This window comes from Bufo gargarizans, chromosome 11 (genome assembly GCF_014858855.1).
Source record: "Bufo gargarizans isolate SCDJY-AF-19 chromosome 11, ASM1485885v1, whole genome shotgun sequence".
Classification (NCBI taxonomy): Eukaryota; Metazoa; Chordata; class Amphibia; order Anura; family Bufonidae; genus Bufo; species Bufo gargarizans.
In genome coordinates this window covers 3,290,923-3,315,934 of record NC_058090.1, presented here as the reverse complement: position 1 = coordinate 3,315,934, position 25,012 = coordinate 3,290,923, and the positions used below count along the sequence as shown (strand labels likewise).

General features: G+C 41.5%; 1 protein-coding gene across 1 annotated transcript in view; it reads left to right on the top strand.

Moving 5' to 3' along the window:
* Positions 1–5,275: 5,275 nt before the first annotated feature.
* TMEM178B (transmembrane protein 178B) overlaps positions 5,276–25,012 on the top strand; it is a 423,794-nt gene continuing 404,057 nt past the window's right edge. The window contains exon 1 of the mRNA XM_044272633.1: positions 5,276–5,657. Coding sequence (XP_044128568.1) covers positions 5,276–5,657 — 382 coding nt within the window. The remainder of the gene's footprint in view (positions 5,658–25,012) is intronic.

Here is a 25,012-nt window from a genome sequence, read left to right as displayed (position 1 = left end):
ATATCTGGGAAAGTTGTGTGACAAACCCCTTTGGGAACTTTAATCGTAACCATAAAAATGTTGCAAGCATTACAAAAATCCCAACCCTGTTAGATTTTTTTTGCCAATTTTTTAAGGTTGCTTGGAATTTTTGCTTCTTCTAAGGAAACATTGAACTTGGACAAGAGTCACCTTGTCGCCTTCTCTATGTGTCTCTGGCAGCATTGCTGGATGCTGTGCCATGGGCAATGGTTAATTAATCTTACATTTGTGATATTAACCTGGAGGATTATAGCTATAATGTTATATGTTATGTAATATTTATAAGGAGAGTAAGAAGGGCCCTAATGAAAAATGTATATGTATGCTTGTAGAGAAATGATATGTATCTGTGTGGAGACAGTGCTCACATTCTGAGACGTGTACTGATCTCTGCAGAGAGGGGGAGGCTATGCTCACGTAGGCAATTATGGACAATTACTGACACTATTGCAGCCACTTAAGTGCTATATTCAGAACATGGCTGGGATGGGAAACTGCAAGCAGAAAGAGCCAAATTCCATATAGGCTAATTAGGCTTCTGACCCTAACCCAAGCTCTCCATTTGCAGTGCAGGGGAAAACACTCTGTTATATTTGTTATTTGCCATATGTAGCCGGTGTAAGGGATCGCTCTCTCTCAGAGGGTCTCAATCACAGATTTCTCGCAGACAACCGAATTGAAGTCCAAATTATGCTTTATTTTCTAGCACTTTAGCACAATACATCAACCAAGATGACTCCTGCCCGTCTAGGCACTACCTAATACATAATTAATTCCCTGACTCACCTCTGAAGAACACAGTTCACACGCGTGATCAGATGTGGCTTTCTCAGCCCAAACAGTCCAGCAGCCTCCAGGCTGTGACTACAACAAAATCAGTACCTTTCGGGGATTGTGGCCCAGAAGTCCGCCTGACTCTTTCCGTGTGATAATCCATTCCAGCTCAGATACACTAAACTGGGACTTTTACTTGCCAATGTGTTGCTCCCACCTACTGGTATCCATGCAGGAAAATTGCAGGAACAATTACATTTAACAGTTTTATGCACATTTGTGAAGACATAATATAAATTATATCAGATGACAACATATAGGCTCTTAGAATATAGTAGCAGGGTAGAGGCATGTAGTAACACAACTCTGGGGTGTTACAGACCTGGCACATTACATGCAAACAGTTACAAAATCAGAAATACAGATTTACATTATGTAAAATCTGACAATAAATATACATGATGACATAGGATCAACCATAGGATATAGTAGAGGGGGGTAAAAGGTGGTAATGCACCTCTGGGGAATTATATATATATATATATATATATATATACAGTACAGACCAAAAGTTTGGACACACCTTCTCATTTAAAGAGTTTTCTTTATTTTCATGACTATGAAAATTGTAAATTCACACTGAAGGCATCAAAACTATGAATTAACACATGTGGAATTATATACATAACAAAAAGTGTGAAACAACTGAAAATATGTCATATTCTAGGTTCTTCAAAGTAGCCACCTTTTGCTTTGATTACTGCTTTGCACACTCTTGACATTCTCTTGATGAGCTTCAAGAGGTAGTCACCTGAAATGGTCTTCCAACAGTCTTGAAGACTAGAGTTCCTAGAGATGCTTAGCACTTGTTGGCCCTTTTGCCTTCACTCTGCGGTCCAGCTTACCCCAAACCATCTCGATTGGGTTCAGGTCCAGTGACTGTGGAGGCCAGGTCATCTGGCGCAGCACCCCATCACTCTCCTTCATGGTAAAATAGCCCTTACACAGCCTGGAGGTGTGTGTGGGGTCATTGTCCTGTTGAAAAATAAATTATGGTCCAACTAAAGGCAACCCGGATGGAATAGCATGCCGCTGCAAGATGCTGTGGTAGCCATGCTGGTTCAGTATGCCTTTAATTTTGAATAAATCCCCAACAGTGTCACAAGCAAAGCACCCCCACACCATCACACCTCCTCCTCCATGCTTCACGGTGGGAACCAGGCATGTAGAGTCCATCCGTTCACCTTTTCTGCGTCGCACAAAGGTGGTTGGAACCAAAGATCTCAAATTTGGATTCATCAGACCAAAGCACAGATTTCCACTGGTCAAATGTCCATTCCTTGTGTTCTTTAGCCCAAACAAGTCTCTTCTGCTTGTTGCCTGTCCTTAGCAGTGGTTTCCTAGCAGATATTCTACCATGAAGGCCTGATTCACACAGTATCCTCTTAACAGTTGTTCTAGAGATGTCTCTACTGCTAGAACTCTGTGTGGCATTGACCTGGTCTCTAATCTGAGCTGCTGTTAACCTGCGACTTCTGAGGCTGGTGACTCGGATAAACTTATCCTCCGCAGCAGAGGTGACTCTTGGTCTTCCTTTCCTGGGGCGGTCCACATGTGAGCCAGTTTCTTTGTAGCGCTTGATGGTTTTTGTGACTGCACTTGGGGACACTTTCAAAGTTTTCCCAATTTTTCGGACTGATTGACCTTCATTTCTTAAAGTAACGATGGCCACTCGTTTTTCTTTACTTAGCTGCTTTTTTCTTGCCATAATACAAATTCTAACAGTCTATTCAGTAGGACTATCAGCTGTGTATCCACCTGGCTTCTCCACAAGGCAACTGATGGTCCCAACCCCATTTATAAGGCAAGAAATCCCACTTATTAAACCTGACAGGGTACACCTGTGAAGTGAAAACCATTTCAGGTGACTACCTCTTGAAGCTCATCAAGAGAATGCCAAGAGTGTGCAAAGCAGTAATCAAAGCAAAAACGGAATCCATAACGCAATTCACCTTTTATCAACAAATGAAGTGTGAACAGATTTCATAAGCAGAAATTCGCTCATCTCTAATCATGTTATATGATAAATCTTGCTCATCTTTAGATTCTTTTGCCCAAATTTATGCCACCTATAGGTTAGCTAACTTTAGACCAATTGCTTGCACCAACGTTTTGGCACATTGTGGCGTGCTTCAAGCCGCACCTTGTTCCATTAAGTCTCACCCCTTTTTCCGCTAACCATGCCCCCTGTCTAACGAGGTGCGAAAAGGATCTAAAACACATAGGGGGTCATTTATCAAACTGGTGTAAAGTAGAACTGGCTTAGTTGCCCACAGCAACCAATCAGATTTCACCACTAATTTTCCAAAGGAACTGTCAAAAATGAAAGGTGGAGTCAGATTGGTTGCTATGGGCAACTAAGCCAGTTCTACTTTACACCAGTTTAATAAATGACCCCAATAATCTTTAGGGCATTCTGATAACTAAATATGCCCCATTATTTCTAATCTCAGCCTGTGTTATTATTAATCAAACTGGGGGCTGACATTTTATATGTATTTCCAATAATCCCTCATCATCTATTATTTATTAGGCCCAGTCAATCCTGGAATAAAGTAATGATAGAAAAGGGTGCAAACCCTCGAACGTAAAATACATATCCCTACAAAGTATGTCATAAATATCAGGCAGCACTCCCAGGACATTGAGAAAAAACAAGTTACTTTATTTACCAACATAGATAATAGATAGATAGATAGATTTATTTACTGTTTGATACGAACAGTATACAAAATATTTCTGTTGTGTTATGTTTATCTTCCGTTATGTATTTCGCACTGACAGTTTCCTATTGATATAGGCTACCATGGTCTGTCATTGTGCTTTATTAGTTTGTATTCCTCATGCAGTAGAATAATTGACATATTCCTATTCCATCTGGAGAAAAAAAGGGGTTGTTCAGCTTTAAGCAACGGTATAAGACATTAGCCTCACGTTGCATGAGTGACGTCATCTGTTCTTGGCTGAAGCCTTTCTGTATTCTGTCTCTGGTTTCCAACCAAGGCTGCGGGCTGACTGTATGCACAAGGCACAGATTCCCAGGTGAACCGACCAACCAACTGTCTTCTCCTCTGTCATTACTAGATATTTTTCTGCAGAATGCTAATTTCACAGTGGTTGCTTCTATTGGACTATTGGGCTTAACCTTAATTTATTATTGAAATGTTGTTTTTTCTCTAGAAGGGATTATATTAGATAGGTGCATATTCCCCTCCCCCTCCTCTCATGCATGCAATGTTTGGAATTTTCCTGAATTTTAGTTTTAATATAGCTATAGACATTGAGTTTTTGCTAGATACCATCCATTTGGTGCTGTGGGTTCACAACAGAGCAGAACAATCCGGTAGCAAATGCTAAGCCCTATCTCCCTCTGTTGCCTGATCTGATCTTGGCTGTATTGTCGCTGAGACGAAAGGATAAGACAAAAATCTTGGATTATTTGGCAGCGTGAAATGGGCTAAAATCCTAAACCCTATTTAAATAAGGCTTGTGTAACACGCAGGCACCCTTTACTGTCTGGCTGAGACTATAGTGATACAGCTATTTCTGTTTCCAGAGATTTGTGTTGCTGTCCATGGTGCTGAAATGTCTCCTTTGCTTTCCCTCTTCTCTCCACCCCCTCTCACCTTCCATTTCAGAGGAGACCAAGGGAAGCAGCACAGAGGATGAGACACAGGAAGACGAGTGATTGTCAAGCCCTGAGTGAAGAAGAAATCTTTCAGCTGATGATTATAGACTGCTGACAGCAAACAGACCCAAGCCGGTGAATGGAAAAGTAGGATGGAGGCTGAAGGTATGATGATGATGATGTACGTGTTGTGAAACAAAGGATCAGTCTGCTTGCCCACAGGGATCTTGCTACCAGAGACACAACAGGGAGGCTGTATTTCTTTGCTAAGGGCGATCAAGCTCTTATAGCAAGAAGAACCCAGTGCTGCGTTGACTTTGACTCAATGCCGGGGGGTAAGGGTCTGTTGCCTCCACTTATATTTTTTCAAAGAGGATGCAGAGAACACAAAAGCTCTAACGCTCTGGATTCACTTGGGTATGTTGCCTGTTTTCCTCTAGTTCCATCTCCCTGAAGTAGACTGTCCTCAAGACTGGTGGTAGGGCCAACCATGATTCAATACCCAATATCCCAACGGCAAGGTAAATAAATTTGGAGGTCAAGGTTGATGTCAAGGGTCATTCTATATTTTGGAGCATTCTAATGAGTTGGGTTGAAACTAATGATTGACCTGCTAGTTAAAGCAGCCAGGACTGGTCTTTGCTATGTTCGGATTGGATACTGTGCATGTGAACTTCAAGATCTAAGTGTATTTCTGGGTTCTGGATCGAAATCCTTCGGGTACGGCTTGGCCTAAGGCAAAAAAAGACAGCTCTCCATTGAGAAAATGTTGATGGCTCTGTGAGATTAAGGATGGCTGCTGGAAGATTACTGCTCTACGCTGGACTGTCTTTAGCTTTGTGTGCCCTGGGCATGCTGGCTGTGGCTATATGCTCTGACCACTGGTATGAAACGGATGCCAGGCGGCACCGGGAGAGGTGCAAAAGTTTAACGAATAGAAGAAGTGACCCTGGATTCATTTATAATTCCAACAACAACCTTCCACTGAGGGCTAGCAGGTCAAAGCTAGACCGATGGGAGGGCAAGTTACTTCTAACTAGAAATAGGAGGCAGCTTTTTGCAATGAGCGCTGCCGACGAGTGCAATAGACAATACAATTCCACCAATATGGGCCTCTGGAGGAAATGCCACCGGCTAGGGTTTGATCAAGACATAGAAGATATTATTGCCAAAGGTAGGATACATTGAAACATTGTGTTACACTGGGCATGTTACATCATCACGCTGTGTACCTGTCTGAATACTGTAATAATGTGTAATCTAGTGTGAAATATTGATCAAAATCTATTGGTTGGTACATGTTATATTGTTGGGGGGTTTTAATTTGCAAATTGTTGCACTTTTAACATGTCCTAGTCAGTTGGCAACCTTTAAAACCCATTATCATTATCAAGAGACGAGGCAGCATAGCCTGTACTACATACTGTAGATCAGCAACACATGGCCTTAGCTGTATACAGATGGAGCTGACCATATTGTAACATGCCAATCTTAGCTAGCTTACAGATTTTACACTACAGTCTGCTTCATCTGTATACTAAAGCCTGCACCATGGTACAATACAAACTGCTTCAATTCTATGGCGCAAAAATATGCTAGAATACAGTGTCTATCTGAGTGGCGAGACTGATGCTCAACACTATCTGCTTTACCTGTGTCGTTAAAATGGTGCACTAAGGTCTGCTATATCTGTATGATAAAAATATACCAACATACAGTCTGCTTCCTCTCTATAGTAAAATAGGTCTTGAAAATGCAGTCTGCTTCATCTGTTACAGGATGATGCACTGCATTGAGCAGTTAGTTCCACATGAATTTTTGATAATTCACTACAGTCTGCTTCATCTGTATGATGAAATTAATGCTAAAACCCAGTCTGCTTCCTCTGTATGATACAATGAATGCTAAAAGACTGGCAGCCTCATCTGTGTGATGAGATAGATGTTAGAATACAGACGGTTCACGAGTTGTATAGTTCACAGCATCTATAGAATTGTATGGAATTTGTCTTTAGTTTTGAATATTCTATCAACAGATGGTCCTTTATTGGGTTTATATCTTAATGAAAATTTAGCATAACACTCCTTCATGAGTCCTTGAGTCATTTTTATTTGTCAAATTCTATACTGTTCTTTATAAATTGTACTTGTTTAAGGAAAAGTTGAGTGACAACCATTATGACCACAATTACACCTCCCATAGGGTTTCCATGACTTCAGAAGGACCCGTCTTTCTAGTTGTATTCCAATATATCCCACTCTTCACTATCACTACATTAGTAGGCAGTTATGTCACTCAGGAGCTGGTAAAAGAAGGTTGATAACCCTATAGTGGTGTCCATATTGGTTGTCACACAGTTTTTCCAGAAGCTGATTGAAACATTGAAGAGTGAAATACTCAATATTAGGTGGAATGTTCTTTAACGGTTTAATTATTAAATGGCGGCATAGTCTCCCTCTGAAATGCTCTGCATTGTGCTGCTTCGGTTATTAGTCTCTGACCACCAGCTCTATACTACCTCATGTGGGCCTAAATAGCTTTGTTCTTCCAAGTAGGTACACAGTCCTTGTAAAAGGGTACAGAGGTACTTGCGTGAGACTCATGACAGGGGATTTATCTGCCCAGTCTTGTCACTTTTCTAAACAACTGACACCCCCCTCCTTCCTCCTACTCCCTTGTTCTGAGAACGAAATGTTCTAGACTCGCTGAATAATGCTGCCTATATACATCACATAATTTCCATAATTTCCTGCAGAATCAAATTGCACCCCAGTCCCACCATAAACATGTGCTGCTGATCTATAGTGAGAGAGGGGAGAGGACCTTCTCAAAACTAAACACGGTCAAACTAATTTATTTGCCAAAAACCTGTGAGCTCCTCCATACACATTACATTATCTGAGGGTCTAGCTTTAAGTGGTGGAATGTCACATAAGGAGAACTTGAACTGAATCTCTCATCATGAAGAACCCTTTTACTTAGGGAAAATTTTAACGTAGGTAATGTAACACATGCCATATGTAAGTATATGTGTATGTATGTATATGTTTTGTGAATGGATATGCACCCTAATGGGTGACATCCCTAAGGCACAAGGTGTGCAGTGCCTGATGCCTCTGAAAAATTCAATAAATTCCAGAACATCGTTGGGATACATTATGGTGGATATCATTTTAGCTCCCTACAATGGATGCATTTAGGAGATGAAGGTCCATTTAAGGTGAATCGTGGGGAAATTATTGTGGCGCTTGTGTGAGTTAAGTTGGAACTATCACTCTCATCCTCTCATTTGTTTGCAGATGTGTGACTTCACCAAAAGCATCTTGAGAAAGGCAGACAAGTAGCCAACAGGAAATATGTATTTGTCAGATACCCAGAGTCATGAATTTCATGCACGTAAGGGGCACGCTTTATAAACCTGTGATCTATCTCCCCTACATATGCTGTGCAGCATAATGCTAACTATTCCTCCCTGTTATCAGCTACTTCAGGCTTGGGGAAGACTGAATATAGTGTTCTTCAGTGATATGACTGACAGGAAGTCCAGACAAAATCTTCCACCACTCATGATGAGCATACACAATAAACAGGCAGCTTGGCCAAGGTGTCTGTTGAGATAGAATTGAAGGATACACATTCAGTATACAGCTGTCTTCCCCTTTGCCCCCCAGGTACTTGAATGACTCGATTGGCTGAATAGGCATGTTCTCTGGCATTTACATGTTGATGACTTATCCTCAGGATAGGTCATTAATATAAGATCGGCAGGGGACCGACTGGGATCCTTGCAGATCAGCTGTGAGCGCTTAGGCCTCTTCCTAGAACATGTGATATCACGTTTATTGGTCATATGACCTAGGCCCAAGTGAATGGGGCTAAGCTGCAATACCAAGCACATCCGCTATACAATGTACGGCACTGTGCTTGCTAAGCTGTGAAGAGGCCTTGGTGCCTACAGGAGTGCTGAAGCCTTCTCAAACAGCTGATCGGTGGGTGAGCTGGGAGTCAGACCCCCGCTGATCTCATATTCATGAACTACCCTCGGGGATAGGTCATCAATATGTAAATCCCAGAGAACCCCTTTAAGGAATAAACCAAGGAAAGACTCTTCCACCATGTTGTCATCTGCCATTAGTGGGCCATCAGAAGGGCTCCATACAGATTAGTACATTGGCCAGTGAAAAAATAACAATGGCTACAGATGGCGTTGATATAAAATGCTTGGCCAGCTTAAAGAGTTTGTCCAGTTATTTCTTTAATTGCACCAATGCCACAGTTGTACCTGTGAATAAATCCATAGTCACCTGCTTCCTGCTGTTATAATTTGGCTTCCTGGCTCTCTTCTCTGGTCTTGCAGTCCCTGTCTGTCAAGTTCCACACAGACAGTCATGCACCTGCTGCAGTCAATAACTGGCCTCAACAATGACGTGTCCCCAAGCAGCACGTCCCTGTGGGTCATGTGCTGCTTGTGGACATGTCACCTTTCGGTAACATACACAGTGATGTGAAGGTTTTGGGAACGCCATTGCTGCAGCCGATCACTGCCCTCAGTGTTAGCCTTCTGAGGACAGTGACAGGTTGCAGAGAACGGCGCTGGAGAAAGGGTGAGTACAAGCTTATTTTTTATTTAAGGCTATTGCAGGTCTTGTCTGACATTTTTAATAATCTCAGACAATTCTTTAAAGGCTATGGACACCTTTGGTGACATTTTTTTCATGATTACGTTTTGCTCATTTTGGGTTAAAAATAATATTTTTTTTTAGTTGGTCTTTATAAAAATATTTTGTAGTTTTTGTTATACATGCAGTTAAAAATCTGTCTATTTGCAGACTTCCTCCTGAGTTACATCAACTGACAGCTCAAGAAGAGCTCTGATCTCCTGACCTCATAAACACTAATTCAAGTTAAACTCTTATCAAACTGATAAGACTATGGCTTAAACAAGTGTTTATGAGGTCAGGAGATCAGAGATAAGGCTTCACGAGGGCCATCAGCTGGGACAGTTTGCAAATAGACTGATTTTTATCTGCATGTATCACAAAAACTGCTGAACATTTTTAACAAAGACCATTTGAAAAAAAAAAATTTCACCTTCTGCCCCACAGCCTATAAATATGACATTTTTCTCTCACAATAGACTTTTTTTTATAACTTTGCACCTTGTGCTATGTACATTGGGGCAGGGTCAGCAGTTATCTCATTATCTTCTAAGGGTAGAAGTAACATAAGTTCACTTCATTGATAACAGCTGATTGGGACAGTTTAGCCCCTCCTCCCTCTCCCCGCACAGCAACCGCTGCTTATGTCAGAGGATACTCACAACAGGCCTAGTCAAGTCAATAGCTCCTCAGGAAATAGAAGCACCAGAGCTGGCACGTTTCATTAAGGTTTTGTACTGGAGGCTTGATCACGGCAGGATCTAGGTTCCAGATGTGACAATTTTTGGTAAATCCAGAGTTTTTCCATAAGTATTATTGTGCTGCGCTTTTCATTGACACCAGGTAATAACACAACTCTCCCTCCCAAGCTGTTGAGATATTTCAGTCCTCCTGCTGTTTGGCGATGCAGAGGACAGGACAATCCTTCTGCCAGCAATAGAAGAGGAAGCTTATTTTAGGAATGTCATACAGGAGATGGATCACCCTGCCTGATATAGTAATTGGGATCTTGGTGAGAGATTGCCACATCCGTTATGCCAAATGCTGACAAGATATATGTTAACACAGACAGTCCGTTCATGCTACATTTAATGCATTCATGGAAATGCAGGGCGCTCCGGCAATAAGCCAATTCATTTTCCACAGACAATCTGAAGAATCGGGTGATTTGTTGAATGACTCAGGCAGGTTCTTCACTCTGGATTGCTGGGAACATAATGATTTAAAGGACGGAAGAGAAAAAAGTGTAGCAGGTGGTAAATTGTAATGAATGAACACATTATTGGGAGGGTATTGCCTATTCATAGGGAGGGTGTATTTTGACAACATGCCGCCATTAGTAATTCTGCACAGAAGATGTTGCCTTTTGGAATATGTGCAGATACTGTATTTACCCATCAGCAGACGTGTGTTGTCATAAGGACACAGAACAGTGCCCCTAGTGGCAAAAAGAATTACTATGCGCCTCTGCATGAAAGTAGTTGTTGTCATAGTATTTGCTTCTTGCTGTAAAGCTAACATTTTCTTGACATTTTTCATACTAAGGCAGCTTATAATATAGCATTTAGAGCTGGATTATAAGGATACAGAACAACACCTTGGGAATTGAGTGTACTTCTGCCATTTACAAAGTGTGGCACTATTATTGCGGGCATTATGCATATGACAATATTATGGGGGAAACTATGTGATTGCCACTATTACTTTGGGTGACTTCTATGTGTTTTGGGCACAGTATCAATGTACTATATGGTTATGAACAATATACCATTGCATTGTGGGCCTTAGGAGGAGCTGCTTGACACTTGGTTGGGGACAGTAGGATGACACATTTCGTTTTTGCTAGAAATATTGGAAGTGTGCTACAAAAGTAAGGAGCCAAAGATGTATGAACAACAAATTCTGCAGAGGAAAGACGAGAGGAGAAGTTTTTAAGGCACTATTTATATGGGTAGTATTTACACTGTCCACCTCAAGGATCCTCACCTCTCAGAAAAAGAAGGTTCCAGTTCTGCCACCTTATCCAGCTGAGAAGTGGTAGAGAAGTGGCCTTGTGTGTGTGGCTCTCTTTTGAAGAGATTTGCTGGCTCAGCTATCACAGTGGAGAGTGTCAGCATGTACACCCACATTTCCAACATACAGTTAAACCAGGAGTTTACTATGCCCTTAAACAATTCTGGACTGCCCATATGATGATGTCATGGGTTTGGAAGCTTCTGGTTTGTTGGCAACATCTGAGTTAATTAGAGACACACCTGTGGATGTATTTAAATGCACACCTGAAACACACTGCTTCTTTGTGTAGCATCATGGAAAAGTCTAAAGAAATCAGCCAAGATATCAGGAATAGTGATGAGCGGGAGGTGCCATATTCGATTTCGCGATATTTCGCGAATATTCAAATGAATATTCGTGTTATATTCGTCGAAATCGAATATTCGTAATTATTCCAATTATCGCGAATAATATACGAATTTATTTTATTTTTTTCGCGTATTGCGATTATTTATCTTGATAGTATAAGGCAACGTTCCTATGCTAATTGACTATGGCTAGGCTAATATGTGTATTTTACGAAATTGCGTGATTTGCTCTAACTTCGTCTCTTAGAATATTACGAATATTCTAAAAGACGAAGTTAGAGCAATATTACGAAATTTCGTAAAATACACATATAGATTGTAATTTAGCTAATATATAGCTATGCTATAATCCCTTTTTTTGCCTCTAATTTTTTTTTGCCTCTTCTGAACTTAAGTTTTGTAAAATATGTACACTATTAAAAAATATTACTATAGCAGTATATTAGCTTAAATACAATCTATGTGTATTTTACGAAATTTCGTAATATTGCTCTAACTTCGTCTTTTAGAATATTCGTAATATTCTAAAAGACGAAGTTAGAGCAATATTAAGAACATTTGCAAAAGCCGAAATTGCGATGCGAGTAATATAACACGAAATAATCGCATGAAGATTTCAACTTAGCACTGCTATATTCCATATTCTAGCCTAGTATGGAATATAGCAGTGCTAACTTAGCACAGCTATATTCCATATTAGGCTAGAATATGGAATATAGCAGTGCTAAATTGAAATCTTCATGCGATTATTTCGTGTTATATTACTCTCATCGCAATTTGCGAAATTTTGTAAAATACACATATAGATTAGATTGTAATTTAGCTAATATGGAATATAGCAGTAAGTTGAAAACGCCACTGACTGGAGCAGCCAGGAAGCCAGGAATCCAAAGGACAGGTAAGAACAACTTTAGAGAAGTGGGAAAGAAAAAAATATAATAATAAAAAAAACAAAAAACGAATATTCGAATTCGCGAATATATAGAACGATATTCTAAATATTCGCGAAATCTCGAAATTGCGATATTCGAGAAAAAAATTTGCAATTCGAATATTCGCGCTCAACACTAATCAGGAAGAGAATTGGGGACTTTCACAAGTCTGGCTTAACCTTGGGTGCAGTTTCTAGATACCTGAAGGTACCTTGTTCATCTGTACAAACAATTATACGCAAGAGCAAACAAGATGGGAATGTCCAGCCATCATACCGCTCAGGAAGGAGACAGGTTCTGTGTCCCAGAGATGAACGTGCTTTGGTCCGACATGTGCATATCAACCCAAGAACAAAAGCAAAAGACCTTGTGAAAATGATGGCGGAAGCTGGTAAGATTGTGTCAATGTCCATAGTGAAACGAGTACTGTATCAACATGGGCTGAAAGGCCACTCTGCCAGGAAGAAGCCATTACTCCAAAAGAAACAGAAAAAAGCCAGATTAATGTTTTCAAATGCACACAGGAACAAAGACCTAAATTTCTGGAGACATGTCCTGTGGTCTGACAAAACTAAAATTAAACTTTTTGGCGATAATGACCATCATTACCGTTTGGAGGAAAAGGGAGAAGTTTGGAAGCCTAAGAACACCATCCCAACTGTGAAACACAGGGTGGCACCATCATGTTGTGGGGTTGTTTTGCTGCAGGAGGGACTGGTGCACTTCACAAAATAGATGGCATCATGAGGAAATAAGATTATATGGAAATACTGAGGCAACATCTCAAGACATCAGCCAGGAAGTTAAAGCTTAGGTGGAAATGGGTCTTTCAAGTGGACAATGACCTGAAGCATACTGCCAAACTGGTTACAAAGTGGCTTAACTCCTTAAGGACACAGCCTTATTTCACCTTAAGGACCAGGCCATTTTTTGCAAATCTGACCAGTGTCACTTTAAGTGGTGATAACTTTAAAAGGCTTTGACTTATTCAGGCCATTCTGAGATAGTTTTTTCGTCACATATTGTACTTCATGACACTGGTAAAATGGAGTAAAAAAAATAATTTTATTTATAAAAAAAAAACAAATTTGCCCAAAATTTTTCAAAGTTTCAAATTCACTACTTCTATAATACATAGTAATACCTACACAAATAGTTATTACTTTACATTCCCCATATGTCTACTTCATGTTAGGATCATTTTTGGAATTACATTTTATTTCTGGGGAACGTGACAAGGGTTAGAAGTTTAGAAGTAAATCTTGAAATTTCTCAGAAATTTTCAAAAAACAACTTTTTAAGGACCAGTTCAAGTCTGAAGTCACTTTGTGAGGCTTACATAATAGAAACCACATAAAAATTACCCCATTCTAGAAACTACACCCCTCAAGGTATTCAAAACTGATTTTACAAACGTTGTTAACCCTTTAGGTGTTCCACAAGAATTCATGGAAAATAGAGATACAATTTCAAAATTTCACTTTTTTGACAGATTTTCCATTTTAATATTTTTTTTCCAGTTACAAAGCAAGGGTTAACAGCCAAACAAAACTCAATATTTATGTCCCTGATTCTGTAGTTTACAGAAACACTCCATATGTGGTCGTAAACTGCTGTATGGGCACACGGCAGGGCGCAGAAGCTGTTACACAATAACAGCTTTTTTAAAACAAAAAAAATAATGTTTTAGTGTCTCCATATTCTGAGCCATAGTTTTTTTATTTTTTGGGCGATTCTTAGGTAGGGGCTCATTTTTTGCGGGATGAGGTAACGGTTAGATTGGTACTATTTTGGTGGCCATACGCCTTTTTTAGGTGACAAAAACAATTGTTTCTTTAGCACAGTTTTTATTTTTTTTATTTTTACGGCGTTCATCTGAGGGATTAGGTCATATGATATGTCTATAGAGCCAGTCGATACGGACGCGGTGATACCTAATATGTCTACTTTTCCCTATTTTTTACCAAATTTCTTTAACTTTATTTGGGGAAAATTAAGTTTTTGTTTATTTTTACTTGAAACTTTTAATTTTTGGGGAGGAAAACTTAATTTTTTCAACTTTTTTTCACTTTATTTTTTGTTCTACTTTGGGACTTCAACTTTTGGGAGTCTAATCCCCTTTACAATGCATTCCAATATTTCTGCATTGGGTGTATGAGTAATACTCATGTGTATTACTCATACAGCTTCCTGCCTGTGAGATCCAGGGGGCTGGATCTCACAGGCTCATCACCAGAAGGCAGCGCGATACCTTCCTTAGGCATCGCGCTGCCTTACATGCCATCGGGTCCCCCCTACATCCCCACGCGGACCCGATGGCAACGCCGATCGCCGACGCCGCAACATTGAAAGGCAGCGCATTTAGCCAAGGTGCCTGCTCAACGATTTGACCAGGCACCGGGTTCCGATCGCTGCTTGGCGGTGATCGTAAATACACATGACGTACCGGTACGTCATGTGTCCTTAAGTACTGGGACAACATGCCGTACCGTTACGTCATGTGTCCGGAAGAGGTTAAGGATAACAAAGGCACTGTTTTGGAGTGGCCATTACAAAGCCCTGATCTCAATCCTATTGAAAATTTATGGCCAAAGCTGAAAAGGCAGGTGCGAGCAAGGCGACCAACAAACATGGCTCAGTTACACTAGTTTTGTCAGGAGGAATGGACCCAAATTACAACCAACTATTGTGAGAATCTTGTAGAAGGATATCCAAAACATTTGACCCAAGTCATACAGTTCAAGGGCAATGGTACCAAATATTAATGAAATGTATGTAAACATTTGACTATTGATGAAGTAATAAAAATGTCTTAAAACATTCTCTCTCTCTCTCTCATTATTCTGGCATTTAGCAAATAATAATAATTATGGTAATCCTAAATGACCAAAACAGTAAAGGTTTATTCTGAATTCATGTCATATATTGAGAAAAACATGCATATGTGTCTTTTTATATAGTGTATGTAAACTTCTGGTTTTAACTGTATATGGTTGCATGAAGGTTAATTGGGGTCCAGGTCTTAAAGGTGAGATGAGGGCTCTCTCCTAAATCTTTTGCCCAGAGGACCTTCACATACCGTAGTCCAGGTCTGAGAGCATCATCAAATTTCACCTATTCCTTTTTGAGCTGTTGACTTTATTAATGACCTTTATTGGCCCCTAAATTATAATGAACCAGTGGTGAACGTGGTCCTGGGAGGTACAATATAATGAAATTGGGGTGTTATTGGGTTATTAATCTTGATGTAGTCTATACTGTTTATTGCAATTAGCATGGCAAGACTCCAGACTTTGCATACAGTAGGTAGTGACAAACATTTCTGGGCCCCTGTAGATCACTATTAGCAATGCTTAGAGGAGTTAACCAGAACTGGGCTTATGTAATGATATATTCATATATGCTTTCCATTGAGTTAAATAGTGGTGGTCCTATCTTCAGGATCCTCATCTCCAGACCAGGGGTTGACAGCAGTTACATCTCTTGATCTAAAGGACTTGTCCTGGTCTGTAGTACACAGACAACCCAGTGACCTGATCACTGTAGTACTGTGGTGGCGCTGCAGGGAAATTATCAGTTTCTGCCAGGTGTCTACAGTTTACAGCCGATTGCTGGGATCAGGTTATTGTCAGAGGACAATAATAAGTAGGAATTTTTTTAAACATTTGAAGCAGGCAACTCCTTTAAGCAGGATAGTTCTCGATTATAGGTACTGGAGTAGGCCTGCTAGTCCTGGGACAACTTTTTATACTGTAGAAAAGATCTCAAAAAGGTCATTTCTTCTAGAGAGGCGTTTCCTACTGTGTCAGTCAGTGAGACACATAAAGGAAGGGGCACGTAAGCAGCAGCACTTGCAATTTAGAGCTACAGTTTTACTGTAGTTAGCACTGATATATTAGTGCTGTTGCAATTATTCCTATAGCTGACTGATTAACACTGACTGATATTGTGACTGATACTGTTACAGTAGCACTGTTATGAAGGCACTAAGGTTGGCACAGGTATGGCTACACTGACTGTAATAAAGGTGAAGGGATGAACCTGTTCGTTCCTTAAGTTGAAATCACTTCCCTGTGCTTTAAACGCTATGTACACATTTGGGGGCAATTTTTTGTTATTATTCCATTTTACTCATTTTGATTTTTTCAATTGGTCTTTATTAAAAATGTTGAACCCATGTCTCTGTGTGGCCTCGAGTTTCTCTAGTAGCAGGCTCTGAACTTTCACTCTGTTTCATCAGGCAGCTCAGCTGATGGCTCCTAATCTCTGATCTCTGACCTTATAAACACTCATTATAGCTCAATTCTTATCTTACTGATATGAATGTGGCTTAAATAAGTGTTTGATCTTTTAGTAATTTAGAGATAAGGTTTATTAGATGATGGCACAAGGTGAAATTACCATTCACACAAACAAATGGTTAAACCTTTGTGACAGAATGGGTCAATAGTTTAAAAAAAAAGACCAATTGAATAAATTATTTTTTAGGCCAAAATAAGTAAAATTAAATGATAAAAAATTGCCCCCTATGATTTATCTAGCCTTTAAACCTGGTGAAAGAGCAAGTCTCGCTTGATTGGCTGTAGTGTTAACCTTTAGTTCACCATTCATATGGCATCTTGCAGATGTAATAAAAATAAAGGAACACTCTAGGCAACACTTACATACTGTGTTAAACTAGTTATTTTTTGGTAAATTCCACTGAAGCTATTAAAGTAATAAAATAAAAAAATACATATACTCGCTGTTCCAAACCCCTTCCACTCCAGTGCTGCCACTACAGTCCTCCCTGCCACTGTAACCATGATGTCACATTTTGGCAGAAACAATGACGTGCCCATGTACAGAACATGACAGCTGCAGCCAATCACTGACCTTAATGTTATACGGCAGCAGACCGCTGAGGTTAGTGGTTGGCTGCAGTACTCACTTGCTGTATTCGGACATGCTGAAGTCAGGAAAATAGTGTTCATCTGGGAGGATCGAAGCAGCAACACTGGAATGGATGAGGGTTCAGAACAGAGCATACTTTTTAAAATTCTTTTAATAGCTTCAACTTAAACTCAGGCAACCCTTTTAAGCCTAGTGCAGAGCTAAGGGGAGGAAGCAGTGCTTATCACAGGGGTTCAAAGACCACCAAACATTGAATCCCTGTGTCATGTGCTTCTTGAGATTCTGCATTAGGGCTCATGCACACGACCGTTGTTGTTTTGCGTTCTGTTTTTCACAGATTCGTTGTTCCGCATCTGAGGTTTTTTTTTCTCTGAGTTAAGTCCTTTTCCGTTTCGTTATTGCACAAAACATATCCGTATGGTTTCCGTATTTGATAAGTTTTTTGCAGATCGTAAACAGAAACAGTAACTTGTTAATCACCAAACACATGAGCAATATGGGCTGGGCATAGCATTTCTACAGAATGGATCCGTAAAATACGGATGACATACGGATGTGTTCCATGTGAGTTCCGTATTTTTTGCAGACCCATTGACTTGAATGGGGCCTCGGACCATGATTTGCGGACAATAATGGGACATGCGCTACTTTTTTGTACAGACATACGGAAACGGAATGCACACGGAGTACCTTCCATTGTTTCTGCGGACCCATTGAAGTAAATGGTTCTGCATGCGGTCCGCAAAAAAAACTGAATGGAAGCATGAGCCTTTAGGCTGTAGTGTTCCGAGGGATATGTGTTGATTATCAGTTATCACTTTGGATGGTTGGCTGTAATTTTATTAGAATATTTGTTTTATTGTGTGTAATATTTTCAGTCACACTTTCACTGAACATAGAACATGTTTACAAGCATGCATCAGTGCATGTCACGCCTAGCACAACTGTGTGTAGTGCGCATTATGTAACGTGCAGTGAGGCAGATGACCCCATAAATCATCACATTAAACCAGGAGGAATAATGTTAGTTTCAGTTAATTTTGACACACTTGCAATTATTTCTTTTTTTATATGTTTGTTTCTGTTTTTTCCCCCCTCTCTTTTTTATACTAATTATAATCCTTTTTTTTATAAGGGGGTTTCTGAGTATTCAATTAGCATTGATGACTTACACCCAGGTTAGGTTAGTAAATATACACTTGTCAACATTGAAACAGGAACAGCAAGCAGTCAAGGTCATGGAATTATCGAAATCACGAGATCTATAGACATGTTAATGGTATGCAAATAATAAAAAAAAAATGGAATTTCTTTTTTTGTAAAGTCTCGATTTATTCAATATCAAGCAGAGCCAGGTAGGCAGCCACCTAGGGCACCACTTGACAGCAAGTTGTTGGGGGCGCAGTTGGAAAAATGCACCCAGCAGGCTTGCAGCGCAGCGCTGTGCTTCTAACTTTAACTTTCAAGGCTGGCTCCTCTTCCTTTGGTCTGTTTTGTGCTGAGATCTCAGCTCTAGCTGTGCCTCTAGCAGATATAATCGCAATTGCTGAGGTGGACTAGGACACTGCGCAGCAGTTTAATACCTGGCAGATGAGAGCGGTGCTCTTGTTCTAATCTCAGCAATGGTGATTAAATCATCCAGAAGCACTGCTAGCACTTCACCAAGGAGCAGGCTAACCAATGAGCGCTTCCCTCATGAGACTGATGGAGCCGCTCATTGATTGTTTCACTAACCAATAAGCATCAGGATAATAAAGGAAGCTCTGACTGGTTAGTGTGCTCCTGCGAAAGGGGAAAGGCCCCTTACACTATTGAACGGGTGCTGCACGATCCGCCATCCTTCTCAGGTTAGGCTACTTTCACACTCGCGTTTTGGCTTTACGTTTGTGAGATCCATCATGGGCTCTCACAAGCGGCCCAAAACAGATCAGTTTTGCCCTAATGCATTCTGAATGGAAAAGGATCCACCCAGAATGCATCAGTTTGCTTCCGTTCAGTCACCATTCCGCTCTGGAGGTGGACACCAAAATGCTGCCTGCAGCGTTTTACTGTCCGCTTGACGAAACTGAGCCAGACGGATCCGTCCTGGCACACAATGTAAGTCAGAGGGGACAGATCAGTTTTCTCTGACACAATCTGGCACAATAGAAAACGGATCCGTATCCCATTGACTTTCAATGGAGTTCATGACGGATCTGTCTTGGCTATGTTATAGATAATACAAACGGATCCGTCTATGATGGATGCATGCGGTTGTATTATTGTAACGGATCCATTTTTGCAGATCCAAAATGCGAGTGTGAAAGTAGCCTAAGTGATCCCTTCCCCTGTACTCACTTTTCCTTCTGCTTCCCTTTCCCCAAGTGCCTCATTGCCCCTGCTGATTATTCCTGCCCCAAGTGCCTCACTGTTCCTTCTTCTACTACTAACCCCAGGTGCCCCACTGTCCCTTCTAAGCCCCCCTTTCCACCCAAATTCCTCACTAGCCCTTCGGCTCCCCCTTCCCCCAGGTGCCTCACTGCTCTTTCTGCTCCCCCTGCCTTAAGTACCTCACTGCACCTTCTTCTCCCCCTCTCCTTCAGGTGCCTCTCTGTATCTTCTGCTCCCCCTACCCCAAGTCCCTCACTGTCCCTTCTTCTCTCCACTGCACTAAGTAATTCACTGTCCCTTCTCTTCACCATTGTTGCAGATGCCTCATTGTCCCCCCCCCAGGTGCCTAATGTCCCTTCTCCTCCCCGCCCCAGATGCCTGACTGCTACCATCGCAGCACATGCATCACTGTGTCACCCTACTCACACAAACAGGCCCAGGTGCTTCACACTCCTTGCTGCCAATGGAACATACAGTAAGAATTATGGTGGGCTTGAAATGTTCCTGGCAGTTTCTCTAGAGCAGTGGTGGCACTCAGAGCCATCTCTGTGGGTACCCGCACCCTGGTTTATGCCGTACAAATATGCTTTAGACTTTTCCTGCCATTCATCAGCGCAGGGCACACTATGTACAGTGCAGGCAGCACACTGAAGGCTGGCTATTATAGCTAAATGATAAAATACATGGAATATACAGTCATGGCCAAAAGTTTTGAGAATGACACAAATATTAGTTTTCACAAAGTTTGCTGCTAACTGCTTTTAGATCTTTGTTTCAGTTGTTTCTGTGATATAGTGAAATATAATTACACGCACTTCATACGTTTCAAAGGCTTTTATCGACAATTACATGACATTTATGCAAAGAGTCAGTATTTGCAGTGTTGGCCCTTCTTTTTCAGGACCTCTGCAATTCGACTGGGCATGCTCTCAATCAACTTCTGGGCCAATTCCTGACTGATAGCAACCCATTCTTTCATAATCACTTCTTGGAGTTTGTTAGAATTAGTGGGTTTTTTGTGGGTTTTTGTTTGTCCACCTGCCTCTTGAGGATTGACAACAAGTTCTCAATGGGATTAAGATCTGGGGAGTTTCCAGGCCATGGACCCAAAATGTCAATGTTTTGATCCCCGAGCCACTAAGTTATCACTTTTGCCTTATGGCACGGTGCTCCATCGTGCTGGAAAATGCATTGTTCTTCACCAAACTGTTGTTGGATTGTTGGAAGAAGTTGCTGTTGGAGGGTGCTTTGGTACCATTCTTTATTCATGGCTGTGTTTTTGGGCAAAATTGTGAGTGAGCCCACTCCCTTGGATGAGAAGCAACCCCACACATGAATGGTCTCAGGATGCTTTACTGTTGGCATGACACAGGACTGATGGTAGCGCTCACCTTTTCTTCTCCGGACAAGCCTTTTTCCTGATGCCCCGGAAAGAGGCTTCATTGGAGAATATTACTTTGCCCCAGTCCTCAGCAGTCCATTCACCATATTTTCTGCAGAAGATCAAATTGTCACTGATGTTTTTTTGGAGAGAAGTGGCTTATTTGCTGCCCTTCTTAACACCAGGCCATCTTTCAAAAGTCTTTGCCTCACTGTGCCTGCAGATGCGCTCACACCTGCCTGCTGCCATTCCTGAGCAAGCTCTGCACTGGTGGCATTCCAATCCCGCAGCTGAATCCTCTTTAGGAGACGATCCTGGTGCTTGCTGGACTTTCTTGGACGCCCTGAACCTCGTTCCTTGAAGTTCTTGATGATCCTATAAATTGTTGATTGAGGTGCAATCTTAGTAGCCACAATATCCTTGCCTGTGAAGCCTTTTTTTGCAACGCAATGATGGCTGCATGCATTTATTTGCAGGTCACCATGGTTAACAATGTAAAAACAATGATTTCAAGCATCACCCTCCTTTTAACAGGTCAAGTCTGCCATTTTAACCCAATCAGCCTGACATAATGATCTCCAGCCTTGTGCTCGTCAACATTCTCACCTGAGTTAACAAGACGATTACTGAAATGATCTCAGCAGGTCCTTTAATGACAGCAATGAAATGCAGTGGAAAGTTTTTGGGGGGATTAAGTTAATTTTCATGGCTAAGAAGGACTATGCAATTCATCTGATCACTCTTCATAACATTCTGGAGTATATGCAAATTTCTATTATAAAAACTTAAGCAGCAACTTTTCCAATTTCCAATTTTTATGTAATTCTCAAAACTTTTGGCCACGACTGTATACTATACTGGACTGTACTGTAGTATTCAGGTTAAATTTCTGTGTTGGCACTTTGGGATAAATAAGTTGGTTTTGGGTTGCAGTTTGGGCCCTCTGTCTCTAAACTTCACCATCACTGCTCTAGAGTCACCTCCCTACTTCTACCCCGGCTGCATAGGACTGCCAACTATGACCTCCAATGAGGCTGCATGCTCCACTGGTGGTGAGCTGCCCCTGTGTGTGTCTGTATAAAAGTTACATAGTTACGTAGTTAATACGGTTGAAAAAAGACATAAGTCCATCACGTTCAACCAAGGGATAGGTGGGGACGTGAATCCCAGAAGGAAGTGAGACTCAGATTTCTACACATTTTTTTAAGAATTAATGTCATTTACTTTTTAGAATTTATCTAAACCCTTTTTTTAAATTGTCCACTGTTCCTGCCATTATCAGGTTTTTCCCAATGCTAAAACTCTCGCTCAGGTGTTTATTGATAACATCATGAAATTACACGGCATCCCCTCTTTTGTGATGTCTGATAGGGGGACGCAATTTGTTTCCAGGTTTTGGAAGAGTCTATTCCACAGATTCACAGTTCTTACAGTAAATAAACTTTGTGTCACGGAGGATGAGGGAAGGGAAGCAAACCATACACAACAAAATTAAACAACACAGCAGGCTAGGCCCCACAGCTAGAGAACAGGGAAAGGTCACCTCCTGACAATCCCTGAACCTTTCCCTGACTGCCACCAACATGAACAAATCTTGATGGTAGAAGTGTTCATGCACTTGAACCTAAGCCCTGCTGCAACTGATACAAACCCTCATCTAGGGAGCAGGCGAAAGAGACAACAGATTCCTTGCACAAGATGAAGGAAGCATCTACCTAAGGTCTAGCCAGTACAAACAACAGAAGGGAAGGAAGGAGGACTTAACTGAAGACGAATTGGGAGCAGGAGATCCACAAAACACCAGCAGAGAACTCCAGGAGAAACTATAAACTGCATGGGCTATAGTGAGAGGCAGTTATAAATAGCATCACTAACAAACTAATGAGGAGAACCTGTGAGGGTTGGGATCCTACCCAAAGCCACAACAAAGCAGTCTGTCAGATAGATTCACGTGCAGCAAGTCTGACAGATCTTCTCAGATCACTCACAGGGCAGGGCATGACAGTCCCCCTCCCCCCGCCTCTATGGCTGATCTCCGGGCACCCAGGACCAACTTTATCCGGGTGCTCCCTGTGAAAGGTGTTCACAAGGCGGCTAGCATTGACATCGGTAGCCGGAACCCACATTCTTTCCTCAGGACCGTATCCCCTCCAATGCACCAGGTACTGAAGAGAACCCTGAAGGACACACAAGTTGAGTATTCTGGAGATCTGAAACTCCAGATTACCATCTACCAAGACAGAAGGGGGAGGCAAAGGAGATGGTTCAGCAGGTTCAACAAACCTCTTCAACAAGGTCCTGTGAAACACATTATGGATCTTCCAGGCCTGTGGAAGTTCCAGACGAAACTCCACCGGATTATAAATGGCTGAGATTTTGTAAGGACCAATAAATCTTGGGCCCAACTTCCAAGAGGGTACTTTCAACTTAATGTTCTTAGTGGACAACCACACCAAATCACCCACACACCGGTCCGGACCAGTCATACGTCTCTTGTCAGCCATCTGTTTATATCTTTCACCCAACTTTTTCAAATTAACCTGGATCTTACGCCAGATAGAAGACAATGAAGAAGAGAATCTGTCCTCTTAAGGTATAGCAGAAGATTCAGTCCCGGAAAAAGTACCAAACTAAGGGTGAAAACCATATGAGCCAAAAAATGGTGACTTATCAGTTGACTCCTGTCTATGGTTATTCAAGGCAAACTCAGCCAAGGACAAAAACGAGGACCATTCTTCCTGATTATCAGCGACAAAACACCTCAAATAAGTCTCCAAGTTCTGGTTAGTGTGCTCAGTTTGTCCATTAAACTGAGGATGGAAAGCCGAAGAGAAAGACAACTGAATACCCAGATGAGTACAAAACACCTTCCAAAACCTGGAAACAAATTGCGTCCCCGTATCAGACATCACATAAGAGGGGATGCCGTGTAATTTCATGATGTTATCAATAGACACCTGAGCGAGAGTTTTAGCATTGGGAAAATCTGATAATGGTACAAAGTGAGCCATCTTACTGAAGCGGTCCACCACCACCAAAATCACAGTTTTCCCAGAGGAACTTGGTAAATCAGTGATGAAGTCCATGGACAAATGTATCCAAGGACGAGATGGAATGGACAATGGAAGAAGAGATTCTGATGGCCGAGTGTGAGCTACCTTAGAACGTGCACAGATCTCACAATCTGCTACAAAGCCCTCAACACATTTACTCAAACCTGGCCACCTAGAATCTTCAGGAAATAAGATCCACCATGGATCTACTCCCAGGGTGTCCCGCAAGGACAGTATCATGATGTTCCTTGAACACCTTGTGTCGCAGTTCTGAAGGAACAAACAACTTCCCTGGAGGACAGGAATCAGGTGCCTCACCTTGAGCCCCCAACACTTCTGCCTCCAGCTCGGGATAAGGAGCGGATACCACCACCCCATCAGCCAAAATCGGAGCGGGATCCTCCGAATCCCCCCCCCCCAGGAAAGCTACGTGACCAAGCATCCGCTTTGACGTTTTTGATCCCAGGACAATAAGTGACCACAAAATTAAACCTGGTAAAGAACAATGACCATCCGGCCTGCCTAGGGTTCAGATGCTTTGCTGATTGCAGGTAAGCCAGATTCTTATGGTCAGTAATTACCGTAATCGGATGAATCGCTCATTCTAGCCAATGACACCATTCCTCAAAGGCCAATTTGATGGCCAACAACTCTCTATTCCCAACATCCTAATTTATTTCGGCAGCAGAGAGTTTCTTAGAGAAAAAAAGCACACGGGCACCATTTGCTAGGAGAGGGACCCTTGCAACAAAACTGCTCCGACTCACACTTCTGACACGCTAACCTCCACAATGAAGGGTTGAGACAAATCGGGTTGCATCAGAATGGGAGCGGAAGCAAAACATTCCTTAATTGCAGAAAAATCCTGTAATGCCTCTT